Source organism: Mobula hypostoma, chromosome 10 (assembly GCF_963921235.1).
Source record: "Mobula hypostoma chromosome 10, sMobHyp1.1, whole genome shotgun sequence".
Lineage (NCBI taxonomy): Eukaryota > Metazoa > Chordata > Chondrichthyes > Myliobatiformes > Myliobatidae > Mobula > Mobula hypostoma.
The window spans coordinates 12198419-12224912 of record NC_086106.1 but is presented as its reverse complement, the minus strand read 5'-3'; the positions used below and the strand labels follow the sequence as shown (position 1 = coordinate 12224912).

General features: G+C 46.3%; 1 protein-coding gene across 1 annotated transcript in view; it reads left to right on the top strand.

Moving 5' to 3' along the window:
• Positions 1-2648: 2648 nt before the first annotated feature.
• The window catches only part of LOC134352660 (cytochrome P450 2B4-like), a 60763-nt gene continuing 36917 nt past the window's right edge, over positions 2649-26494 (top strand). Inside the window, exons 1-2 of the mRNA XM_063060004.1 lie at positions 2649-3000; positions 16069-16231. Of these exons, the coding sequence (XP_062916074.1) occupies positions 2833-3000; positions 16069-16231 (331 nt within the window). The 5' untranslated portion in view covers positions 2649-2832. The remainder of the gene's footprint in view (positions 3001-16068; positions 16232-26494) is intronic.

Here is a 26494-nt window from a genome sequence, read left to right as displayed (position 1 = left end):
TGTCCCATATCTCACGCAGACGGGAGAAAGAAGAAAAACTCTCCCTGCCATGCCCGACCACAGTCCGACTCTGAGACATCCGAAAACTTCGAGCTCTGATCAGCTCTCCAACACCGAGTACCGAGCACCATCTCTACCCAAATGATTCGACCTCAATCTCGGTCGCCAACAGCAGGCAAAGCCAGGGATTTTGAGGCCTTCCCACCGGAAGATTCTCGATCGCGCAGTAACGACAACAGTGAACTTGCGTTTCAGAAATTTCTCCAGATGTTCCTCTGTGCTTTCACGTCCATTCTCCATCAAATCGGAATTGTCCGCGGCCCCTATTTACCGGATACAATATCATTTTCACCGGAGGGCTGCGCATGCATAGCGTGCTGCTCTCTCTCCTCCCGATGATCCACAGCCATCTGGGGGATCAACTTGTCCCCCTTTAACCACAGCGCATATTCTCACCTTAAGGAACCCCAGTAAATAAATATTTTCCTTATCCAAAACTATGTACTCTCTGACAATCAAAATAATGCTGAAAATAAAAACCAAATGGTGGAAACACTTAGGTCAGGTAGCAGCTATGAAGAGAGAATACTATACACGTCCCACAATAGTAAACCATTTACCAATTTTAAAACCGGGTTCTATCAATTTCATTTTTTGTGCCGGGAGATGGAAGGGGAGCAGTTGGGTTTGCTGTTTCTCTCTGAACAACTTTCACGTTCTTTCTTTGTTTCGTGGCTATCTGGAGAAGACAGATTTCAGAGTTGTATATGGAAACATGCTTTGATAATAAAATGAGCCTTTGAACCTTTGAACTTTGAACCTTCAATTTTAAACCAGGAGTACTGGGAAAGAGAGAAAACAGGTTGGTTTTCTGGTCTTGTGGTAGAGGCAAGTTTATTAGAGGCTTTTAAAAGGTGTTTGGATAGGCACATGGATGTAAGGAAGATGGAGGGATATGGACATTGGGTAGGTAGGAGGGATTAGTGTTTAGGTGTTTTTGATTTGCTTTTTACCTTGTTCAGCACAACATTGTGGGCCGAATGGCCTGTTCCTGTTCTGTACTGTTGTATATTCTACATTTGAGTTACAGAGAGGTCACGAGGGGGAGAGAGAGGGAGAAGGTTAGAGAGAGATAAAGGAGAGAGAGAGGGGGAGAGAGCGAGAGAGAGGGAGGGAGAGAGGGAGCGAGAGGGAAGGAGAGATGGAGGGAGAGAGGGAGAGAGAGGGAAGGAGAGATGGAGGGAGAGAGGGGGAGAGAGGAAAGGAGAGATGGAGAGAGAGAGAGGGAGGGAGAGAGAGAGGGGGAGAGAGGAAGAGAGAGGGAAGGAGAGATGGAGGGAGAGAGAGGGAAGGAGAGATGGAGAGAGAGAGAGGGAGAGAGAGAGGGAGGGAGGGAGAGATGGACAGAGAGAGAGGGAGGGAGAGAGAGAGAGAGGGAAGGAGAGATGGAGAGAGAGGGAGGGAGAGAGAAAGAGTGAAATCATCCACCCCATCCACATTAGATAATGTCTCTTCCCTTCCCCATCCTCCCACAGGGTACAAAAGCCCTGAAAGGCTCAAAGGACGGCTTCTCGTTGTTATTCAGGGAAAATAATAATATATAAACTGCTGGAAGAACACAGCAGGTCGAGCAGCGTCTGTAAGGGGAAAAGGAACTACCCAAGTATGATGAGCTGGAAACCCTGCATCAGTACAGTAGTATACACAAAATGCTGGAACAATTCAGCAGCTCCTTATTTATCGGGATACAGCGCCCCTGAGTTAATCGGAGCCTAATCACGGTAAAAAAAAAACTTAACCTACCAACCGGTACAACTTGGGAAGGAAACCCACGCGATCAGGGGGAGAGCGTACAAACTCCTTTCAGGCAGCCGCGGGAATTGAACCCGGGTCACCTGTACTGTAAAGCGTAAAGCGTTGTGCTAACCACTACACTACCATGTCACCGCCTCCCCCCCCCCCCCCCCGGGTCAGGCAGCATCTATGGAAAAGAGTAAACAGTCGACCTTTCGGGCCAAGAACTTTCATCAGGAGTGCAGAGTTCCTGGACTCAGAGCCTGGACTGACACCAACCTACTGCCCTCTACTGTGCCTATTGTCTTGTTTATTATTTATTGTGATGCCCGCACTGTTTTGTGCACTTTATGCAGTCCTGGGTAGGTCTGTAGTCTAGTGTAGTTTTTGTGTTGTTTTTACGTAGTTCAGTGTAGTTTCTGTATTGTTCATGTAGCATCATGGTCCTGAAAAACGTTGTCTCATTTTTACTGTGTACTGTACCAGCAGTTATGGTCGAAACGACAATAAAAAGTGACTTGACTTCCTGCAGCATTTTCTGTGTGCGTGTTGCTTTGCATTTGCAGCATCTGTAGATTTTCTCGTGTCAGGTAGCCTTTAGTGTTCCATCTCTGAGATGCTTAATCACCCAGAATTTATGTCCTCAAGAATAGCTTCTAACATTTCCTAAGCACTGATGTTACACGCTTCCTGACTTGCAGGGGGCTTCCAGCCCCTTCCGCGTTTATTTCAGATTCCCAGCAATCGGTGGTGGTGTAACCTGGAGTTTGGTGAGACAGCCTCCACCGACTGCCGGCTGATGTATTACAGTGTCATCATCGGGAGGGGGGAGGAAAAAAAACACAGGAAACCAAACCAAGCTGCCGGCGGTATGACAGACTGGGGAGTCACGGTTTCAGTGACCGCGTCCCTCGCTGCAAAGATCTCCACCCACCGTGGGAGGGGAGCCACCTCTTAGCTCCACTGCAAAGCCTCTTGCAAACTCAGAAGGGCTGTGGACTCAGGGTGAGGAGCGTCGTGAGGTGAAGCCGGCCTGAGATGGAACTCGTCGTTACCGGGGTGATCGTCGCTCTCACTCTGGCCCTGCTCGTTTATTCCCGGAGGAAAGTGAAGCACGACAGGCTTCCCCCGGGTCCTCCCGCCCTCCCGTTTCTCGGCAACTCGCTGCAAATAGATAAACGAGCCCCCGATCGCTCTCTCATTCAGGTAAATTGTGATTATTCTCCACTCCCTGAACTTGCTTGTATATTTATGTCAATTTTGTATCATTCCCAGGGTAGACAGAAAATAAACTATTATTGCGGTGCTAGAACTTTATCCATTTCTTTTAAAAGTAAAGTTGAAAACTGCGAAGAAGCGGAAAGTGCGACCGGGACGGGGCCGCTGTTCCGTAAAGTTCCGTGGAGTGCAGGTGTGACAACGAGTATTTTGAATTTTGGGATAAATTCCCAATTTTAACCTGTATTTAAGTTGATTTCAAATTGGAGTCTGTCACGAGATCCGCCAAAATCGGGTCGTTGTAACAAATTACTTGGAAACGTGCGGCGGCTGGGAAGAAGAAGGTAATCAGAAATTAGTGTCCAAATATTTACTGTCCAAAATATTTTCCTCTTCGTCTCTTGATGTTGAGCATAACTTGGCTCTATTCCCGTTGTACATCAAGATATTTTGCAGGGACTGAAACCCCAAGGCAACACACACACACACACACACACACAAACAAACAAACAACGCTGGAGAAACTCAGCAAGTCAGACAGCATCTATGGCCGGGGGTGGGTGGGGAACAGTCCCAATAGACTGCCAGCTCATTTACCTTTGATCCCCACTGGCACTCGGGGGGTGGTGGGGAAGTCAGCACTTCTGGTGAAGGGGCTTGTCGCGTCCATTCCTGGGCGACTCGCTCATCTTCGGTCCCCGCCGAACACTCTGCCCCCCACCCGTGGCTCCAAGGAGCTGTTCGCTCGCAAAAGTGGCTGAACCAGGCGAGGGTAGCCGGCGGCCTCGAACGCCGGTGAGCTGGGGACGCGCCTGCCTGAGTATATGCGAAGTGAGCTCCGGCGGACTTCGGGGGGGGGGGGGGGGGGGTCGGATGAGATCGACAGTGAGATCCGGCGGCTGGGAAGGTTGGACTGCCATTCTCCGTGGTCGGAGCGAAGGGACAGAAGATGTCATGGTCATTCACCGCAAACGAGGGAAGACCCCAGTTTGTGAGGCTTGTTCGTACCACTGGTCCCGGACTTCTGAGGTTGAGAGTGGAACTGCCCCGCAGCAGCGGCTTTTCAACTTAAACTCTCCCGTACAGCTCTCCTGTCATCGTCGGATCCGACGGACAGCCAGCACAGTCAGGGGAGAGCTGGTGGGAGTCTGGGGAGAACAAGGTATGGGAATGATATTGGATGGCCAGTGAGTACTTGACGCTGTGCGGTGCTTTGACCGTAGTAAAGCTTGGAGGTCATTACAGACTGAGGCTTTACTAACTCTCCTCTCCAGTGCGAGAGCTCACCGGGGCGAGCGCGCCACGATTCGGAGCCCGAGCACGCCCTCAGGATATTACAACGTCAGAAATAGCTGGATCTCCATGCCCCTCTGGTTTCTGTGGTAAAATAGAGTTTGTTTTCTTGGCTGTCTGTTTACCCACGGCATCCTGTAGGCGGGGAGGGGGAGGAAACTCGTTCCTTCTTTACATCATCGAGAAATTCCCCGTTTCCTGACACTGCACGGTTGTCCACCCAACAATTCAAAATGAAGTCTTTACTCGTTTTTTTTTGGAGTTCGCAGAGCGGACGAAAGGGACGAAAGAGCCAAAAGACCGTCGGAAGCTTTGAACGTGTGGCAGCAGGTTTCATGCACATTGCCAGCTCTTTTAAGTGGCAGGGCTTGGCTCAAAGCGCCGGAGCTGGAGAAAGCATTTGGGAAGCAGATCACCTTCTAGATGCAGTTTACGCCGCAGCTGAACAGCAGGTTACATATACCTGTCCAGGTGTAGTAAAGGGCGACAGAGAAAAGGCAGATCAACTTAATACGCACTTTGCTTCAGTCTTTACTGTGGAGGACACCTGCAGTAATGCCGGACATCACTGAGTGTCAGGGAGCAAGTGCGTGCCATTGTTGTCACAAAGGAAAATGTGCTAGGCAAACTCAAAGGTCTTAAGGTGGACAAATCACCTGGGCCAGATGGACTATATCCCAGAGTCCTGAAAGAGGTTGCTGAACAGATGTTTTGGTCAAGAATCACATGGTCCTGGGGAGCTAGAAAATTGCAAATATCACTCTACTCTTTAAGAAAGGAGGAAGGCAAAAAGGAAGAAATTATAAGCCAGTTAGTCTAACCTCAGTGGTTGGGAAAGTGTTGGGGTCTATTATTTTTTTTAATATAATTTTTATTGAGTTTTCAAACTTGATTACATGAAATACTAATATCTACCCTCCCCCTCCCCTTAACCCTTCCCCCTGATATATACCCCTACCTAAAAGAAAGAAAAGAAAAGGGAAAAAAAAGAAAGAATGAAAGACTGCCTGGATATTGGGAGGTCTCCACATGCTCCATGGGATTCGAAATAAATTTAATATATTTATTTGTTACTTTCCCCAAAGGACCAACATCTTTATCTAGATATGCCAACCTATCTTTTGTAAATAAGAATGCCAAATATTCAAAAATATATCATATTTATCTCTTAAATTATAAGTAATTTTTTCAAGTGGAATACAGCTAAAAATTTCATTATTCCAACGATCCATACTTAAATACGAATCCGATTTCCAAGTAACTGCTATAGCCTTCTTGGCTACTGCCAATGTGATTTTTATAAATTCTTTCTGATATTTATTCAATTTAAGTCTATTATTAAGGACAAGGTTTCGGGGTACTTGGAGACTAATGATAAAATAAGTCAAAGTCAGCATGGTTTCTGTAAAGGGAAATCTTGCCTGACAAATCTGTTGGTATTCTTCGAAGAAGTAACAAGCAGAGTGGACAAAGGAGGGGCAGTGGATATCACTTACTTATATTTTCAGAAGGCATTTGATAAGGTGCCACAAATGGCTGACAGGCAGAAGGCAGTGAGTGGGAATAAAGGGGGCCTTTTCTGGTTGGCTGTCAGTGGTGTTCCTCAGAGGTCAGTATTGGGACAGCTACTTTTCACATTGTTTGTCAATGATTTAGGTAATGGAATTGGTGGTTTTGTGGCAAAGTTTGTGGACGATAAGAAGATAAGTGGATGGATAGGCAGTGTTGAGGAAGCAATGCGATTACAACAGGACTCAGACAAATTGGAAGAATGGGCAAAAAAGTGGCAGATGGATTACAGTGTTGGGGGATGTACGATAATGCATTTCGGTAAAAGGAACTATAGTGCGGACTATTATCTAAATGGGAGAAGGTTTAAACATCAGAGATGCAAAGGGAATTAGGAGACCTCGTGCAAGACTCCCAGAAAGTTAAATTACGGGTTGAGTCTGTGGTAAAGAAGGCAAATGCAATGTTGACATTTATTTCAAGGGGAATAGAATATAAAAATAAGGAGATAATGCTGAGCATTTATAAGACACTGTTCAAGTTGCACTCTTGGGTCAACAGTTTTGGGTCCCTTATCTCAGAAAGGATGTTTTGTCATTGGAGAGAGTCCGGAGGAGGTTCACAAGGATAATTCTGGGAATAAACAGGTTAACATATGAGGAACATTTGGGCCTGTACTCACTGGAATTTAGCTTTGGGCCTGTACTCACTGGAATTTAGAAGAATGTGTGGGGATTTCATTGAAAGCTACCGAATTTTGAAAGGACTAGATAAGGTGGATGTGGAGAAGATGGGTGGGGGTATCCTGAAAATAGAAGGCACAGCCTAAAAATTGAGGGGTGACCAGTTAGAACAGAGGCAAGAAGAATTTTTTTAGCCAAACAGTGGTGAATCTGTGGAATGCTGTGCCACAGACAGCGGCGGAGGCCAAGTCCGTGGGTATATTTAAAGCAGAAATTGATAGGTTCCTAATTGGTTGGGATATGATGAGAGGGCAGGTGTGTGGGGTTGAATGTATCTTGTAAAAGTGGCCACAGGGTGTACCTTCCTGCTCTTCTGTCCATCCACTCAAAGGTTCGACATGTTGTGCGTTCAGACACACTTTTCTGCACACCACTTGTTTCACATGGCTACTGGAGTTACTGTCGCCTCCCTATCAGCTTGAACCAGTCTGGCCATTCTCCTCTGATCTTACCTCTCTCATTGACATGGTGCTTTCACCCACACAACTGGACTTTTTTTGTTTGTTCTGCCCACCATTCCTTGTAAACTCTAGAGACGTTTGTATGTGAAAATCCCAAGAGGCAGTTTCTGAGATACTCAAACCACCCCATCTGGCTCCAGCAATCATTGCATGGTCCAAGTCATTTACATCACATTTCTCCCCCATTCTGAGCAACAACTGAACCTCTTGACCATGTCTTCGGGCTTTTATGCATTGAGCTGATCAGCCATGTGATTGGCTGATTAGATATTCGCGTTAACGAGCAGGTGTACAGGAATACCTAATAAAGTAGCCATTGAGTGTATATCACTAAACTTATATCATTAGCGGATCAAAATCCTTGGAACTTCCTACTGGCGTGAGCAGTGAATAGTCTGCCGGAGGATCCTGGTGGATCAAGCAGCATCTGTGGGGGTGGGGGGGGGGAGTACTTATTGATAGTTCAGGTTGAGACCTTGCATCAGAACTGAGAGTGGAGAGGGGAGGTGGCTGGTGTTAGGAGGAAAAGGGGAGGGTGGGAGACAAGGGGAGGGATGATGAAAACCAACCTTCCCTCTACGGCAAGGGTTCCCAACTTTTTTTTTAATTCCATTCAGCTTTATCATTAACTGAGGGATCTACGTACCCCAGGTAGGGAGCCCCTGCTCTCTGGTGACACAAGAGAGACAGCAGATACCCAAGTTTGGAGCAACACACACAAAGCAGGAGGAACTCAAAGATCAGGCAGCAGATAAAGAGTCTCAACACTAAATGGGGACTGTCCATTTCCCTCCATAGTTGCCCCTTGACCTGCTGAGTTCCTCCAGCGCTTACTTTACTTTACTTTATTGTCGCCAAACAACTGATACTAGAACATACAATCATCACAGCGATATTTGATTCTGCGCTTCGCGCTCCCTAGAGTACAAATCGACAATAAATACTTAAAATTTAAATTATAAATCATAAATAGAAAATAGAAAAGGGAAAGTAAGGTAGTGCAAAAAAACCGAGAGGCAGGTCCGGATATTTGGAGGGTACGGCCCAGATCCGGGTCAGGATCCGTTCAGCAGTCTTATCACAGTTGAAAAGAAGCTGTTTCCAAATCTGGCCATACGAGTCTTCAAGCTCCTGAGCCTTCTCCCGGAGGGAAGAGGGACGGAAAGTGTGTTGGCAGGGTGGGTCGTGTCCTTGATTATCCTGGCAGCACTGCTCCGACAGCGTGCGGTGTAAAGTGAGTCCAAGGACGGAAGATTGGTTTGTGTGATGTGCTGCGCCGTGTTCACGATCTTCTGCAGCTTCTTTCGGTCTTGGACAGGACAACTTCCATACCAAGTTGTGATGCACCCTAGAAGAATGCTTTCTATGATGCATCTATAAAAATTAGTGAGGGTTTTAGGGGACTGGTCAAACTTCTTTAGCTTTGTGTGTTCTCCCCTCCCTGGACTCTGTCTACACTTCTTTCTGCCTCAGTAAAGCAGCCAGCATAATAATAGGCCCCTCCCACCCCAAACATTCTCTTTTCTTCCCCCCACCCTCTGCCATCAGGCAGAAGACAGAACAGATTAGGATGGCTTCTATCCCATTCTCCTAACACTCCTGAACAGACCTCTTGTATGTTAATAATGAAGTCTTGATTTCACAGTCCAATTTGCCTTGGCCCTCACAACTTACCAGAACCAGAATCAGGTTTAAAATCACTGGGATATGTTGCAAAATTTGTGGCTATGTGGCAGAGTTCTTTGCAATACATGATAATAAAAACTGTAAATTACATTAAAAAGTACATATAATTTTTTCTCACCCCAATGGGTGGTGTGTATGTGTATTTTTCCCTCAATTTGGACTGGGGAGTGTCCAATCCATACTCAGAGCAGATGTTCCTGTACACAGTTCCTGCAACTTGGTTGTGCTGTTCAGTGTATGCTGTCCCTGCCTGTATCTTGCACCCTGCTACTACGTGCTGGATGGTTTCGGCAGGTTCCTTGCACAGTCTGCATCTTGAGTCTTGTCTGGTGTGATAAGACTCCTGTTTCTATTGCTGTTGTGCTCAGTGCTGGTTCTGGTGCAGCCATGAGCAGTGCCCCTGTGCTATCCCTCTGCCCTGCTAACTCCAGCCGTTGATAGGACTTTCTTATGTCAGCCGCCTCTGATACCTGGCGATGGTATGTCCCCTGCAGTAGCTTGTCCTGCCATGGCCCCTGGTCCTCTGGCCACCTCACCCACTCCCATTTCCATATCCTCTGCCTGCTGTCTGAGATATTCTCCTAGCAGGTCATCCTTAGGGACCATCTTCCCGACATACTCATGGATGTTTTGCATTTCTTCCAGGACTGTGGCCTTGACACTTCTAAGTAAACATCCTCCTTTATTCCAGTGGGTGTACAGTCGCTCGAATTTGGAAATTGAGTGGAATCCTACATGTAGAGTTAAAAGTTTCCGGGTCTTGATGGCAAACCGATTACGCTTCCAGTTTGTTCCTTGGCCATTACACTATCGCGGCGGGGTATCTGATGACTGGTAGGGTGAATGTGTTGATGCCCCGATCTCGTTCTTAGATTAGATTAGATTCGATTCAACTTTATTGTCACTGTGCTGAGTACAGATACAAAGCCAATGAAATGCAGTTAGCATCTAACCAGAAATGCAAAGAATAGTGTTATTTACAAAATAACTGCAAGTAAAAAGTAAGTGCTAAACCACACAAATATAAAAGTGCTGAGACAGTACAATAGGGGGGCAGTACTGCTTAGCGCTGTGATGTGAGGTTCAGCAGGGTCACAGCCTCAGGGAAGAAGCTCTTCCTGTGCCTGCTGGTGCGGGAGCGGAGGCTCCTGTAGCACCTACCGGATGGGAGGAGAGTAAAAAGTCCATGGTTAGGGTGAGATGCATCCCTGATAATGCTTTTCGCCCTGCCCAGGCAGCGTTTATGGTAGATGTTCTCAATGTGGGCAATTGGGTGCCGATAATCCGCTGGGCAGTTTTCATCACACTCTGGAGTGTTTTGCGGTTCTTCCTATTCAGCTGGCTTTTTAGAACTTGTCTCACTCTTTGGAGCTACTTGGATGTTGCAGCCTTCCTTGTGTCCTCATTGTGGCTTCCACGCGCCTGCAGGATCCCCAGGGATTTGTAGCTGTCCTGTGCATCTGGTGTGTGGCCTTCAGGGAACCTGACTCCTTCAGTCTTGATGAGTTTGCCTCTTTTCACCGCCATCCAGCTGCACTTTTCCAGTCCAAATGACATCCCGATGTCTGCTGTACACCCTTGTCAGGTGGATTAGTGAGTAATGTCTCTTTCATTTCTGGCATACAGATTGATGTCATCAATGCCACAGGAACTGGCTGATGGTCACTCCACTCTTAGGATTAGGATTATGAGGACACGCAGTCCTTCTTTATTGTCATTTAGTAATGCATGCATTAAGAAATGATACAATATTCCTCCAGAATGATATCACAGAAACACAAGACAAACCAAGACTAAAAAAACTGACAAAAACCACATAATTATAACATATAGTTACAACAGTGCAAAGCAATACCGTAATTTGATAGAAGAACAGGCCATGGGCACGGTAAAAAGTCTCAAAGTCTCTCGAAAGTCCCATCATCTCACGCAGACGGAGCTTCCAGTGCCGCAAACTTGCCGATGCAGCATCCTGGAAGCACCCCACCACAGTCTGATTCCGAGTCCGTCCGAAAACTTCGAGCCTCCGACCAGCTCTCCAACACCGAGCACCGAGCACCATCTCTGCCGAGCACTTCGACCCCTCTTGAACCTGTACCCATGTCCACTCTTTGAGATGATCCGGCTGAGGAGGTCCAAGCCTATGCAGAACAGCAGCTGGTATAGTGTATCACCCTGGTATATTCCAGATGGTCACTTGTGCTAAAGGTTTTGAATTAACTTCTAGCATTGTCCTCCAATGGCCCATTGGGTTCTTGATGAGGGTCCTTAGTGTCTTGTTGACCTCATACAGAGACAGGTATTCCAGGATCCATGAGTGGAGCTTTGGGTCGTAAGCTTTCTGGTAGTTGATCCAGGTTGTGCTTAGGTTGGTTTGTCAGGTCTTGGAGTCTCACGTGACCGATTGGTCCACTGGTAGTTGGTGCCTGGAGCCACTGGTTCCATTATGGAACCAGATGGAACTGGACTTTGGGGATGAAACTGGACTCTCTGATGGTGGTGTCTGAAAAGAGGATGCTGTCCAAGTTGCATGCCATCTTGGACAATGTCTCCCATCCACTACATAATGGACTGGTTGGGCACAGGAGTACATTCAGCCAGAGACTCATTCCACCGAGATGCAACACAGAGCGTCATAGGAAGTCATTCCTGCCTGTGGCCATCAAACTTTACAACTCCTCCCTTGGAAGGTCAGACACCCTGAGCCAATAGGCTGGTCCTGGACTTATTTCCTGGCATAATTTACATATTACTATTTAATTATTTATGTTGCAACTGTAACAAAAACCAATTTCCCCCGAGATCAATAAAGTATGACTCTGACTATGACTAGGACTACTAGCCCCTCTCTGAGCAGGGCTCAGGAATTTACACACACGTTCCTTCAGCTTGGTAGCTATGATGCCTGACAGGATCTCCCATGTTGTTGACGGGCAGGTTATAGGCCAGCAGTTTAATGGCGTTGCTCCTTTGTGAGAATCCTTCATTATGTGTACTGTCCTTCCCTGAGTTAGCCAGTCAGGTCGGGAGCCTACTTCAAGCAGCTGGTTCATTTGAGCTACAAGCCGTGTCTGTCAGCGGTCCCCAACCACCGGGCCGCAAAGCATGTGCTACCGGGCCACAAGGAAACGATATGAGTCAGCTACACCTTCTCCTCATTCCCTGTCACGCACTGTTGAACTTGAACATAGGGTTGCCAACTGTCCCGTATTTGCCGGGACATCCCGTATATTGGGCTAAATTGGTTTGTTCCTTGGTTTGTTAGATATGGCCCTTGTGGCTACGGGGATCGGGGGTATGGAGGGAAGGCTGGGGCGGGGTTCTGAGTTGGATGATCAGGCATGATCATAATAAATGGCGGTGCAGGCTCGAAGGGCCGAATGGCCTACTCCTGCACCTATTTTCTATGTTTCTATGTTTCTATATGGGACCGCCCTTGTCCCTTATTTCCCCCGCTAAGGTAGAGCGTTCCTATGAAACCTTTCGTGCCGAAATGGCGTAAAGTGAAGAAGCAATTACCATTAATTTATATGGGAAAAATTTTTGAGCGTTCCCAGATCCAAAAAATAACCTACCAAATCATACCAAATAACACATAAAACCTAAAGTAACACTAACATATAGTAAAAGCAGGAATGATATGATAAATACACAGCCTATATAAAGTAGAAATAATGTATGTACAGCGTAGCAGAATCGGGAAGATTAAGCCAAAAGCACGTACACGGATATACACGTCACATATGCGCACGTCACGCATCGCACACAGGTGCCCGCGCAAGGCTTCATGGTCATGGTAGTCTCCTGGGGCAAAGTGTCCCGGGATTTGACTGCTACTTTTGTCCCTTATTTGGGAGTGAGAAAGTTGGCAACCCTAACTGTAAAAGACATGTTGAGGTGAGTTTAACCCTACTTGAACACTCAACCCCCCCCGGTCGGCCGGTCCGCAAGAATATTGTCAATATTGAACCGGGCCGCGGTGCAAAAAGGTTGGGGACCCCTGGTGTATGTAATGCTATTAGTTTCTTCAGCCAATAGGCATGGGTCATACCAGGCCCTGGTGATGTCCAGTTCTTCACATTTGCTACCTGTTGCTGGACATCTGCTGCTGTGATGGCGACTGGTTTTTCCTTGGGGAGATTGCAGAGGCTTGCTTATATGTCTTTCAGCCACTGGGCACTGGTGTTATGTGATGCTTCTCTCTCCAATACACTCTTCCAGTACTCCTCAGTTGCTGTTTTGGTTGGTTCAGATACCGGCATGATTTTGCTCTGGATATGTGCGAATACTTTCCCTGGTTCTTTAAAGAAGAGTGCACTTGTTTCGCTTGGCCTCTGCGTCCTTAGTGCCCCTTCTGCAGTCTGGTAGCCAGAGCTGTTAACCGTTGCTTGGCTGTTTCCAGGGCTTCAGTTATGGACATGCTTCTGTACTTCCTTAGTGGCAGAGATGAGTCTTTGGTCTTCCCACCCTTCTGCAGCTCAGTTAGCCCGCTGACCTCCATCCTTGTGGTTTTGTCTGAGCTTCCGATCGTTGTCTCCACGGGAAGTGGTTTATAACAGCACCCTCCACTGTATTTCATTTTGTCGCCCAGCCTTTCCAGGACTGCTGCTGCCAATGCATGCATCAGGTTACCGGTGTCAGTCATGCTTCAGTTGCAAGTAGAGCTTGTTTGATGGAATTTCATCACTAAGTCTGGGGAGCCGAGTTCGTTGATTGACAGCCTCCAGTTTAGCTCTGATCTTCTCGCTGATTGCAGCAGCCAGCGTCGATACGCCCGGAGGTGAGGCTCGAACTTGCATTTCCCCTGTGCGAGGTGACGCTATTACCTTCTGCACCGTCTGCGAGTTGCGGAGGTGGGGGTTTGAACTCGTATTCCCTGATCGGATCGGTCCTGCGGTGATGTCGCCGTGGTACATCGCGGTTGCATGTCTTCCCGTTCAAGGTGTGATAGCAATCCTCTGTTGGCAATGTTTGATCGCAGGGTAGCCAGTTGTTTTGCCGTGAATGTGGACGACGGTCTCCATTGTTGCCAGAGTCCCCACATGCGCTTGATGTATCTTCTTTCGTGTGGGTTGCTGTTGAAGTGGTATTCCATTAGTTCCAGGTTGTCCAGTCTCGTCCACTTATGGTTTGTTCCGGTAGCCAATTTCTCACCAGGTGATCCCAGTTCCCCAACCATTGGCGTGGACCTTGTTAATCCAGGCGACGTCCGAGTCGCCGTGACTCTTCTTGTTCTTGTCACTCTCATCTGGAGGGTTTTGTGGGCAGACGTAGCATAAGCACAAGGGGGTCCAGACCAAGACCCCTACTGGTGCCGGGAACTTTTAATATAAATATTTCAAAAGTTCAATTAAATTAGTGCAAAAAGAGAAAACAGAAGTAGTGAGGTAGTGTTCATGGGTTCAATGTCCAGTCAGAAATCAGATGACAGAGGGGAAGAAGCTGTTCCTGATTGTTGAGTGAGTTCCTTCAGGCTCTTGTACCTCCTCCCTGATGGTATCAATGAGAAGAGGGCATGTCCTAGGAGATGAGGGTCCTTAATGATGAATGCCGCCTTTTTGAGGCGTCACTCCTTGAAGTTGTCCTGGATTTGCCTACCTACTCCACACTTTTTCTCTGACTGTATCTTTCATTCTGTTATTGCATTTCCCTTTATACTAACTTTTTTCAGAAGTTTTGCTGCCTCAGAATTTTATGATAAGACCGCTTGAAGCCGAACAAAATATAACTCCAGACTATTTGTATCACGTAGGAGTTTGGGGAAACAAGAAATTAACTTTTATTGAATATAATGCATATAATGACATAACGTGTGGGCCCGTGGCCAAGTGGTTAAGGCATTGGACTAGCGGCCTGAAGGTCATGAGTTCGAGCCCCAGCCGAGGCAACGTGTTGTGTCCTTGAGCAAGGCACTTAATCACACATTGCTCTGCGACGACACTGGTGCCAAGCTGTATGGGTCCTAATGCCCTTCCCTTGGACAACATCGGTGTCATGGAGAGGGGAGACTTGCAGCACGGGCAACTGCCGGTCTTCCATACAACCTTGCCCAGGCCTGTGCCCTGGAGAGTGAAGACTTTCCAGGCGCAGATTCATGGTCTCGCAAAACTAACGGATGCCTTTAATTTAATTACATAACTAAAAATTTTTTGTTGATGGTGTTCATTTGTACTCAGTATTTGAGGTCTCTCACCTAAGTGTCCAACAATAATCAGCCAGCATTGATGGATTCCAATTGCCCTGATACCATTTCTCATGACCAAAACCTTTCACCATGCTCGTCACTGACAGCACCAAGATTTGCAGGGAAGAGCTCAAAATGGGAATGTAGAAAATGAATCTTTAGTGACATGTTGCACTTCATGGTTTTGTGTGCTTGAAGCATGTCGTCAACCAGCTGCACGTAGTTTGGTGCTCTGTTGTTGCCAAGAAAATTTTTAACAACATCTTTGAATGTGATTTTCTCCAGTCAACTAAAAGTTCTTTGAATTGCCTGTCGTTGATGACCTGTTTGATTTGTGGTCCAATAAAAATACCTTCGTTAATCTTTTGCATCATTTACTCCAACTTGAATTATGAATTGAAGTAACAAATATAGGTGATTTTTATAAAAAACGGTGTGTGATGGGGAAACTTCATGGTGAGTTTCATGATCAGCTGCTCAGCATCAATAAGGTACACCCAAAAGTATTCAGGAAGCAAACTCTTTGTTGTTCAGTGTTATGTTTGGAATGATCTGTGTGGATAGTCTGTCTGTAACCCTGAATCCTTCATGAATTTGAATTTGTAACTTTTGTGAAATGTAATGCAACAAAATGAACTCCTAAGTTGCCTTGCTGGTGTGAGTGAGAAAACTTACAAGTGTGTTTGTGTTATCGTGGAACAAACTGTTTTCTTTGATGATAGGCAATTTGTTTTATGGCTGGAGAGAACGTTTTGATTAACAGTTGGAAACGGGATGGAGCTTCCAAAGATCAAATGTGAGAATGAGATAAGGATGAAGATAACAGAGGAATGTAATGTTATGGAATGGAGCAACATTATCACTGTTATTTGTAAAAAAAAGTATTGAAGTGTTCTGGCTGGAACAGAACATCAAAGCTATTTTTCCCTTGCAAGTAAAAATAATGAATGCACCTTATAATTTGATCCACTCTGAATTTGTGATAGTGTGTTATTGTACAGTAGAAGACCTAGTTGAACAGTTCACGACAACAGCATGCAAAACTAAATTCCTCACTGTATCTCGGTACACGTGATGATAGTAAACCAGTTCCAGTACCAGTTCTGCCACTGGTGAATGCCCCTGCAGTATTCCAGGATACACTGACCACCCCCCCCCACCCATCTCTTTGTTCTTCCAGCTGAGCAGAAAGTATGGCCCCGTGTTCACAATCTGGCTTGGTCCGCGTCCCGCGGTGGTGCTGTGCGGCTTCGAAGCCGTGAAGGAGGCCCTCGTCAACCAGGCAGAGGATTTTGGAGCCAGGGGCACAGTTCCCTCCATCAGGAAAGTCACGAGAGGATACGGTAAGAAGTGGGCTGAGGTGGATCCCGTGACCCCTGACCTAATAACCAACAAAAACTCCGAGTTAGGTTAAGTTACGAAAGGTGTTTCACAGGTAAGTTATCAGAATAGTGCAAACAAAATGTAATTTCAAAGACAGAAGTAGAAGTTAATAAATTAGCTTTACGTACATTGAAACATACAGTGAAATTGTCAGGGTTTGCACTGGCAAATGACTGAACCCACTTGCAGAGGAATGACAGACTCCCATATAGAGACAGAATGAGAGTTTATGCATAGGAATTGCAACATATCATCGGTGGCTCGACTGAGCAACACCATGAGACAAGTCGTTCTCCAAACAGGGAACCTGCGATTACCGCTAATTAGGTGTCCACTTAAACAGTTCAAGTAACATGAAATTCACGAGCCTATCAAAATGCACTTAACATTGTTAAACAGAAGGCACTGGAGACCGCATTACAAAGGGCGACTCTCTTGAGGAAAACACAAGGAACTCTTGTGTAGTGGTTTAGAGTACAGGCCACCCGGGTTCAATTCCGGCCTCTGCCTGTAAGAAGTTTGTACATTCTCCTCGTGACCGTGTGGGTTTCCTCCCACAATCCAAAGATGTACCACTTGGCAGGTGAATTGGTCATTGTAGGTTGTCCCGTGATTGGGCTAGGGTTAAATTGGGGGTCGCTGGGCGGCATCGCTCGAAAGGCCAAAAGGACCTATTCCATGCTGTATCTCAATAAATAACAATTAAATAAATGATTAATTATTGTCATTAAACAACAATTAACCAATCCAAGTGCTCTGAAACCCTCTCATCCCAGTGCTCTCCAGCGCCCCACACAGGCCAGAAGCGCTCATTGCAGAAATGTGTCATTTGCATCAAGGCCAACACAGTCCAAGGGTGTGCTGGGGACAGTCCTCCAAGTACTGCCAAGCTTCTGGCGCCAGCATGGCACGCCCGCAACTGACTACCCATATGTTTTTAGGAAAGCATATCATCTTACAGTGCCAGGGAGGTTCGGGGTGAGAATTTTAACACTTAAGCATTTGCCAGCATAACATACAGGAATAAGTGGACGGAGCAATTAAGACTGGGAATCTAAAGACCAAAATTTTTAAGATTGCAATTGATGTAGAGGTTATAAAGATAGGGAAGAGTGGAATTCGTGGTGAGATTTGCAAAGAAGGTCAAAGAAGTGTGGAGAAGCAGAGGGATCTGGGGGTACATGTCCACAGATCCCTGAAAGTTGCCTCACAGGTGGATAGGGTAGTTAAGAAAGCTTATGGGGTGTTAGCTTTCATAAGTCGAGGGATAGAGTTTAAGAGTCGCGGGGTAATGATGCAGCTCTATAAAACTCTGGTTAGGCCACACTTGGAGTACAGTGTCCAGTTCTGTTTGCCTCACTATAGGAAGGATGTGGAAGCATTGGAAAGGGTACAGAGGAGATTTACCAGGATGCTGCCTGGTTTAGAGAGTATGCATTATGATCAGGGATTAAGGGAGCTAGGGCTTTACTCTCTGGAGAGAAGGAGGATGAGAGGAGACATGATAGAGGTGTACAAGATATTAAGAGGAATAGATAGAGTGGATAGCCAGCACCTCTTCCCCAGGACACCACTGCTCAATACAAGAGGACATGGCTTTAAGGTAAGAGGTGGGAAGTTCAAGGGGGATATTAGAGGAAGGTTTTTTACTCAGAGGGTGGTTGGTGCGTGGAATGCACTGCCTGAGTCAGTGGTGGAGGCAGATACACTAGTGAAGTTTAAGAGACTACTAGACAGGTATATGAAGGAATTTAAGGTGGGAGGTTATATGGGAGGCAGGGTTTAAGGGTTGGCACAACACTGTGGGCCAAAGGGCCTGTACTGTGCTGTATTATTCTATGTTCTATTATTGTTTAATTCAATATCACTAGAAGAACCAGCAGGTATTACACATCGCTGACCTCCTCTAGGTTGCTAAAGAGCGTTGTTCAGGATCAACAGATTCATGTGTGGGTCTTGACCAAGGAAGGAGGATAGGCTTCTCTCTCTTTTATGACCAGGATTTCCCACAGTCGCCAGTGCTGAGATCAAATCTTTAAACCTTTCGGTTGTTAGTCAGCCTGAGTGCTGTGGCGGGATTCGATCTCATGTCCGTGAGGTCAGTTGTCTTCAGTCACTGGGTCACCTTGGCGACTGCACTGCCACTGAGCCAATATGCTACGCAGAGAGTGGATGAGACCTGGGCAGGAGCACTTTGATTGACCTTTTCTGGGCAGAACGAGGGAGGCAGGTTCAATTTCAAGTTTATGATCATTTCAACCACATTCATGTATGCCACCAAACGGAACAATGTTCCTCCAGACCAAGGTGGGCAACATAGCCCATATAACACACGCACATAGAAAACACATGAAGTAATATTACCATAAATAAATTAACAAGTAATAAGATGCACTTACGACACAAGCTAAAAGGGAAACCGTATAAGGCTAGCAACACTTCAAACGTGGTGAGACCCGGGTGGTGGACAGTAGTCTCATGGTCCATGGTCTGGGGGGAAGAAGCTGTTTCCCATCATAACAGTCCTTGTCCTAATGCTGCAGTACCTCCTGCCTGGTGGTAGGGGGTCAAGGAGATCGCTGGACAGATGGGAAGGATCATTGACAATGCTAAGGGCCCTGTGTACACAGAGCTCTGAATAAATATCTCGGATAGGTGGAAGACAGACAAGCACGGCTACAGTCCTGGGGGTAACAGAGGAGTGGGAGGTCTTCTGCAGCAGGAGCCAAGGTAGGGTATTGTGAACTAAAATTAAACTGGCTGTCGGGGACATTATAGATATGTGGTCCAAGCATTACCCGGTGACTCCCTGGTAAAACGGGGTCGGGGGGTGGTGGGAGGAGGGGAGTCAGTGTCCCGTGTGAGGAAATTTTTAAACTGGTTAATACGTCATCGCTATGTGCTCGCCATTCCTTCATACAATTGAAGGTGGTACATAGAGACCATATGACTAAAGATAAACTATCTCGTTTTTATTCAGATATATCTCCCTACTGTGACAGATCCAATAATGGAGAAGCTTCATTAATTCGTATGTTTTGGACTTGTCCATGTCTTGAAAAATATTGGAAGGAAGTTTTTCAGACTTTTTCTGTACTTTTCAAAGTCAATTTTAAGCCTAATCCTCTGACGGCCCTACTCGGTATTGTTGCAGTACAAGATATCAAGTAGAAGGCATCAGATTTATGTATTTTGGCCTTTAGCTCTCTTATAGCTAGGAGGGCGCTTTTGTTTAAATGGAAAGATGTTTCTCCTCCTACTCATGCTCAATGGTTATGCGACGTTATGTCATGCTTAGATTTAGAGAAGATTCATTGTTCAATTTCTGAATCTTGTCAAGACTTTCAAACATTGTGGGGACCCTTTCTGAATTATTTTCAAAACTTTCAAAACCCTCAATTCGTTGTTTAAATTTAGATGTTGGCTATTATTAATTTTTTATTATACAAGAAGGTATTTTACCTTTTTTTCTCCTTAATAAATAGCCTTGGTCCTGGTAGGGGTTAGACTTTTTTGTAATAAATTAGTATATTTCAATATAACTTTGACTAACCTACATGAATGCAGGGTATTGAGATTGTTATGAACAGATATAATATAATTGGTAGTTGTTTTTTTCAACCTTTATATATACTTTCTTGTACTCTGTATTCTTCTATGTAGAAACTAATAAAGATATTGAAAGAGGAACTGTGAGGGTGACTGAAGACATTGGATTCAGTCTTCCCAACATACAGCTGAAGGTAATGCCTTCCCATCTAGCCCTTTGTGTCGGGCAAGCAGTGGGTAAGGTATTGACCAGGCCCAAAGAACGTTCAGATCCCAGTGCATAAACTTGGAGCTGCAGCCTCAATCTCCCCAGCCCCATCACTGCCAGATTCTTTTCCTGAATGGACGAAAGCAAGATCTCACCAATGCTCTAATGTCAAGATGGCGCCAGTGACCTAAACCAGCTCACAAGATGGCTTCTACTCCTTCTTCTTCTTTTAAATACGCTTCTCCTCCCGGACTGCAATTGATTGCAGCCTGTGATTTCCATTTTGGCGATGTACTTTTGGGCCAGCTGGGCAATCTGCTGCTTCTGCTATCCCCTGGGGAATTCAGCGAGGTCGGGAGCGCCGTGTGCGGCCACCGTCCCCTAACGGCGGGGACGTGCACTCCTGGTCAGCTGTATTGCTCCTCGCCTAGTAAAGCGTTGGGCAGAATTGGAATCAACGACGTCAAGAGCGGAAGACGAGCCGACTGCTCGCGTTTGGCCAGGTTTCGCTCTCGCTACTCTGGGAGGAAGGTGCAGGTTCCTCATACAGACAAAGTATGAGGTATTACACTTTGGAAGGACAAACCAAGGTAGAACGTACAAGGTAAATGGTAGGGCACTGAGGAGTGCAGTAGAACAGAGGGACCTGGAAATACAGATATAAAATTCCCTGAAAGGATGAGAGGGGATCTGATTGAAACATATAAGATTATTAAGGGATTGGACACGCTAGAGGCAGGAAACATGTTCCCGATGTTGGGGGGAGTCCAGAACCAGAGGCCACAGTTTACGAATAAGGAGTAGACAATTTAGAACAGAGTTGAGGTAAAACTTTTTCACACAGAGGGTTGTGGTTCTGTGGAATGCTCTGCCTCAGAAGGCAGTGGAGGCCAATTCTCTGGATTCTTTCAAGAAAGAGTTAGATAGAGCTCTTAAAGATAGCGGAGTCAAGGGATATGGGGAGAAGGCGGGAAAAGGGTACCGATTGTGGATGATCAGCCATGATCACAGTGAATGGTGGTGCTGGCTCGAAGAACTGAATGGCCTACTCCTGCACCTATTGTCTATAAAAGTGGTAGATAGGGTCGTAAAGAGAGCTTTTGGTACGTTGACCTTTATAAATCAAAGTATTGAGTATAAGAGTTGGAATGACCAAGTCATTGGGTGTATTTAAGGCAGAGATTGATAGGTATCTGAGTAGCCAGGGCATCAAAGGTTATGGTGAGAAGGCCGGGGAGTGGGACTAAATGGGAGAATGGATCAGCTCATGATAAAATGGTGGAGCAGACTCGATGGGCTGAATGGCCAACTTCCGCTCCTTTGTCTTATGGTGTTATGGTCTTATGGAATGTTATGGTGAGGTTGTATAAGGCATTGGTGAGGCCGAATCTGGAGTATTGTGTTCAGTTTTGGTCACCAAGTTACAGGAAGGATATAAATAAGGTTGAAAGAATGCAGAGAAGGTTTACAAGGATGTTGCCGGGACTTGAGAAACTCAGTTACAGGGAAAGGTTGAATAGGTTAGGACTTTATTCCCTGGAGTATAGAAGAATGAGCGGAGATTTGATAGAGGTATATAAAATTATGATGGGTATAGATAGAGTGAATGCAAGCAGGCTTTTCCCACTGATGCAAGGGGAGAAAAAAACCAGAGGACATGGGTTAAGGGTGAGGGGGGAGAAATTTAAAGGGAACATTAGGGGGGGCTTCTTCACACGGAGAGTGGTGGGAGTATGGAATGAGCTGCCAGATGAAGTGGTAAATGCGGGCTCACTTTAAACATTTAAGAAAAACTTGGCCAGGTACATGGATGGGAGGTGTATGGAGGGATATAGTCCAGGTGCAGGTCAGTGGGACTAGGCAGAAAAATGGTTTGGTACAGCCAAGAAGGGCCAAAATGGTTCTATGGTTCTGTGGTGCGATCGCCTCGTGGCTCCAGGACTCCGCGGCCTGGGGTCCTCAGCACTTGTGGACTTGTTTTCGGAGGACTCCGCGGTTCGCATTCCCTCTGTTTCTGGCTACTTTTTTAAAATCGCTCTTCACGCGATCTGATCGAGGCGCTTCGGCTCCGCAGCTGAGGCCTGCAGTCATCCACACAGCGCGGAACTGGACTGACTCGGTGGCGGTGGCTCCTGTGCCTTCTCGTCGACTCTGCCGTTTGACGTTCTGTGTGTTATTCGCTCGCCTTTTGCTGGTCGTGAGATCTGTTCTTTTTTCTCGCGCATCAGGTGTTTGATGTTTCCTTTGAATGGGTTCCATGGTGCTCCTTCATTTCGTGGCTGCGTACGGGAAGACAGATCTTAGGGATGTACGCTGTATATACATAATTTGATAATGAATGTACTTTGACTTTTAATATGTGTGACAATAGACAATAGGTGCAGGAGTAGGCCATTCGGCCCTTCGAGCCAGCACCACCATTCACTGTGATCATGGCTGATCATCCACAATCAGTACCCTTTTCCTGCCTTCTCCCTATATCCCTTCACTCTGCTGTCTTTAAGAGCTCTGTCTAACTCTTTTTTGAAAGAATCCAGAGAATTGGCCTCCACTGCCTTCTGAGGCAGAGCATTCCACAGATCCACAACTCTCTGGGTGAAAAAGTTTTTCCTCAACTCCGTTCTAAATTGTCTACCCCTTATTCTTAAACTGTGGCCTCTGGTTCTGGACTCCCCCAACATTGGGAACATGTTTCCTGCCTCTAGCGTGTCCAATCCCTTTAATAATCTTATATGTGTGTGTGTGTTCAAACATCCTGTGGGGGGTGTCCCCAAACCCGCAAAGGGCAAAGTCAGCACAAGATGGCAATGGCTCTACAAACTTCCCCTTTCCCAAGCCTCTGCTAACTCCGCCTTACGTGGTCACACACACACACATTCTCAGGCCCTTCCTTCATCTCCTCCCGCACTAAGTCACCGTCCATCCACTTCCTACGGCTCATCAATGAAAGCAGGCATTATCAACTTCTATCAAAGCAGCCCGGAAGGCTCCCTGTCTGGGAGGCATCATGGAAGTTGGGTGTTAAGTGAAAGGACAGGACCTCCAGGAATCCGATTTCAGAATTGCTACCCATGCCACGTGCTGGTGAGGCCAGAAATAGGAAATGTCTTACAGTTTAACACATGGCTAAGGAGATGGCACCTGAGGGAGGGCTTCAGATTTTCGGATCATTGTGCCCTCTTCCAGGGAAGGTGGGACCTGTACAGACAGGATGGTTTGCACCTGAACTGAAGGGGGACTAATATCATTGTTGGAAGATTTGCTACTGCTGATTTGGGGGTGGGGGGGAGTGGGGTGTGTTTAAGCTAGAGTTGCGGTGGGGGGAATGGGAACCAGACTGCCAGGGCAGATAGATGGAGTGATTGTGGGGAAAGATGTTGATAAGCCTGCATGAATGGAAAGGTTAAACATGGTGGGAATAACGTTCTCAGTTGCATCTATTTCAATGCCAGGAGTATTGTAGGTAAGGCGGGTGAGCTTGGAGCATGGCTCTGTACGTGGCACGGTGACATTGCAGCCATTAGTGGGACTTTGTCGCAGAGACAGAATTGGCAGCTCAGTATTCTGGGATTTCACTGTTTTAGACATGGTAGAACAGGAAGAATTAAAGTGGGGAGGGGTGGCATTACCACTCGGGGAAAATGTCCCTGCAGTGCTCATACAGGATGGACTAGGGCACACCTACTGAGGCTCTACGGATAAAACTGAGGAATATGAAGGGGATAACTATGTAGTGACCTCCATGCCAAGGAGAACAAGTAGCAGATAGAAAAGGAAAGAATGAACAACTAAAAAACACAGCCGCCACTTACTCAGGCCCGCACTGCACTGGAATATGTGGATCTCAGATCGGCCCCGACAGCCACCTGAGGGCTCACCAATGGATAACTCCAATGATTGGGCATCAAAGGGTACGGGGAGAAGACAGGGGAGTGGGGATGACTGGATGAATTGGATCAGCCCATGGTTGAATGGTGGAGCAGACTCGATGGGCTGAATGGCCTACTTCTGCTTCTGTATCTTATGGTCTTATGGCTCCTGCACGTGGCCACCGGACGCAGCAGAACGTTCTGTTCTCAGCTCTGCACCAAACAGGAACCAGCCTCCCCGACATGAACTGTCTCGATATGTCTCCCTGCCTCGGTAATGCAACCAGCACAATCAAAGACCCCACCCAACAACCTCTGTCCCATCAGGCAGATGACACAAAAGCCTGAAAGCATGGACCACCAGGCTCAGGGGCTGCTTCCACCCAATTCTATAATACTCTTGAATGATCCTCTTTTATAATAAGAAGGACTCTGAGCCTAACAGTCTACCTCACTATGACCCGCACTTTATTGTTCTCCTGCACTTTTTCGATAACTTTCACACTTTATTGTCTGCAGAGGCTGGAAATTCAAGCAACACACACACAAAATGCTAGTGGGACGCAGCAGGCCAGGCAGCATCTATAGGAAGAGGTAGAGTCGACGTTTCGGGCCGAGACCCTTCGTCAGGACTGACTGAAAGAAGAGATAGTAAGAGATTTGAGAGGGGGAGGGGAGGAGATCCGAAATGACAGTCAAAATGTGGTCAAAAAATTGAAGGGCAGGAGAAATTATAGGTGGGAGGCAGTGAGATGCTGCCTGGCCTGCCACATTCACCAGCATTTTTTGTGTGTGTTGCTTGAATTTCCAGCATCTGCAGATTTCCTCACTAAATTTTAAATTCAGTACTGCGAAGCCTCTTCCAGTGATGCCTACACTGAAGAAGTTTAAATCTTCTCTTCGACGGGAGTTTAGTGAAACCCTCTCTCACTGCTCCCCATCAATAATTTTTTCAGCTCTTCAACTTTTTGACCTCATTTTGACTATCATTTCAGATCTCTTACTATCTCTTCTTTCAGTTAGTCCTGACGAAGGGTCTCGGCCTGAAACGTCGACTGTACCTCTTCCTAGAGATGCTGCCTGGCCTGCTGCGTTCACTGGCATTTTTTGTGTGTGACACTTTGTTGTGTTATTGTTTTACCTTATTCTACTTCAATGCACTGTGCAATGATGTGATGTGTGTGAAGAGTATGCAAGGCAAGCTTTTCACTGTATAATAGGTACACTGAAAGTATGATTATTACCAACGTATGTATGCAGGATACAACTCTGAGATTGTCCTCCCACAGGCAGTCACAAAGCCAAGAAACACCATGGAACCCGTTCAAGAAAACATCAAACACCCAAGGCACAAAAAAAAACACAAAATTGCGCAAATAACAAAAAGCAAGTGACACACATAGAATATCAAATATAAAACCAGGAGTCCAGTCGTATTCAGTTAGTTCAGTTCAGTGGCGCTAACCAGTGCAAGGCCATTCTTTGCCAAAGCGCCCCAGTCCACATTGATCGCCCTAAGGAAACTACTCAATACCAGCAAATAAAAAGAGTAACCAGAATCCAGGAACACATGCAACATGAACCTCAAAGGCTCCCAAAACAAGTCCATAGCCTCACCAATCAATCCTGGTAACATGGATCCCAGGACCCCCTGACTTTCCTCAGAAAGCAGCTAGTTGACTTCAACCTTGCTCAATGGCTTAATCAGAGAGAAGCAATGGAGTCGGTCGTGGGTTTGCACCCTCAAAGCCTCAATTGCAGACAAGCAATAGAGTCAATCATGGGCTCACTCCCTTGACGCCTCATTCAGAGAGAATTGAATTGAACTGAGTTGACTTTATTACTTACATCCTTCACATACATGAAGAGTAAAAATCTTTACGTTACATCTCCATCTAAATGTAATTTGTAATATATACAACAGGACAGTCAATATAACATAGAAATACATAGAAATAGTATCAGTATGAATTAATCAGTCTGAAGAAGCTGTCCCGGAGCATGTTGGTCCTGGCTTTTATGCTGCGGTACCGTTTCCCAATGGTAGCAGCTGGAACAGTTTGTGGTTGGGGTGACTCGGGTCCCCAATGACACCCTCAATACCTCGATCGGAGAGAAGCAACGGAGCCGATCATGGGCTTGCTCCCCGTCTCCAGGCCGCACGCTCCACACCAAACCTCACCGGACTCCCTTGAAGAAGGCAAAGCACCAAATCACTCAGTCGAACCCAAAACACACCATCAAAATGTAAATCACAGGTTCCAATTGCAGGCAGCTTAGTAGTGGAATCATTTTTGAAAGAAGTAGTTGTTTTGGGAACTTTCTGCATGATGTCGCCATTGGTTCTGTTGTTCGCTGGCGCACCTTGACTGTACATGTGACAATAATAAACAGACACCAATACCCTTCTCCTCTTCCCTCCCTTGTAGAGGGCTATGGGTAAGCCTAGTAATTCCTAAGGTAGGAACATGTTCAGCACAATTCTGAGGGCCGAGGGGCCTGTATTGTGCTGTAGGTTTTCTATGTTTCTATGTTTCCTCCTGCTCATTTCCACCCTCCCTTAATTCATTCCTTTCCCAACCTTTTGTCCCTCCTCT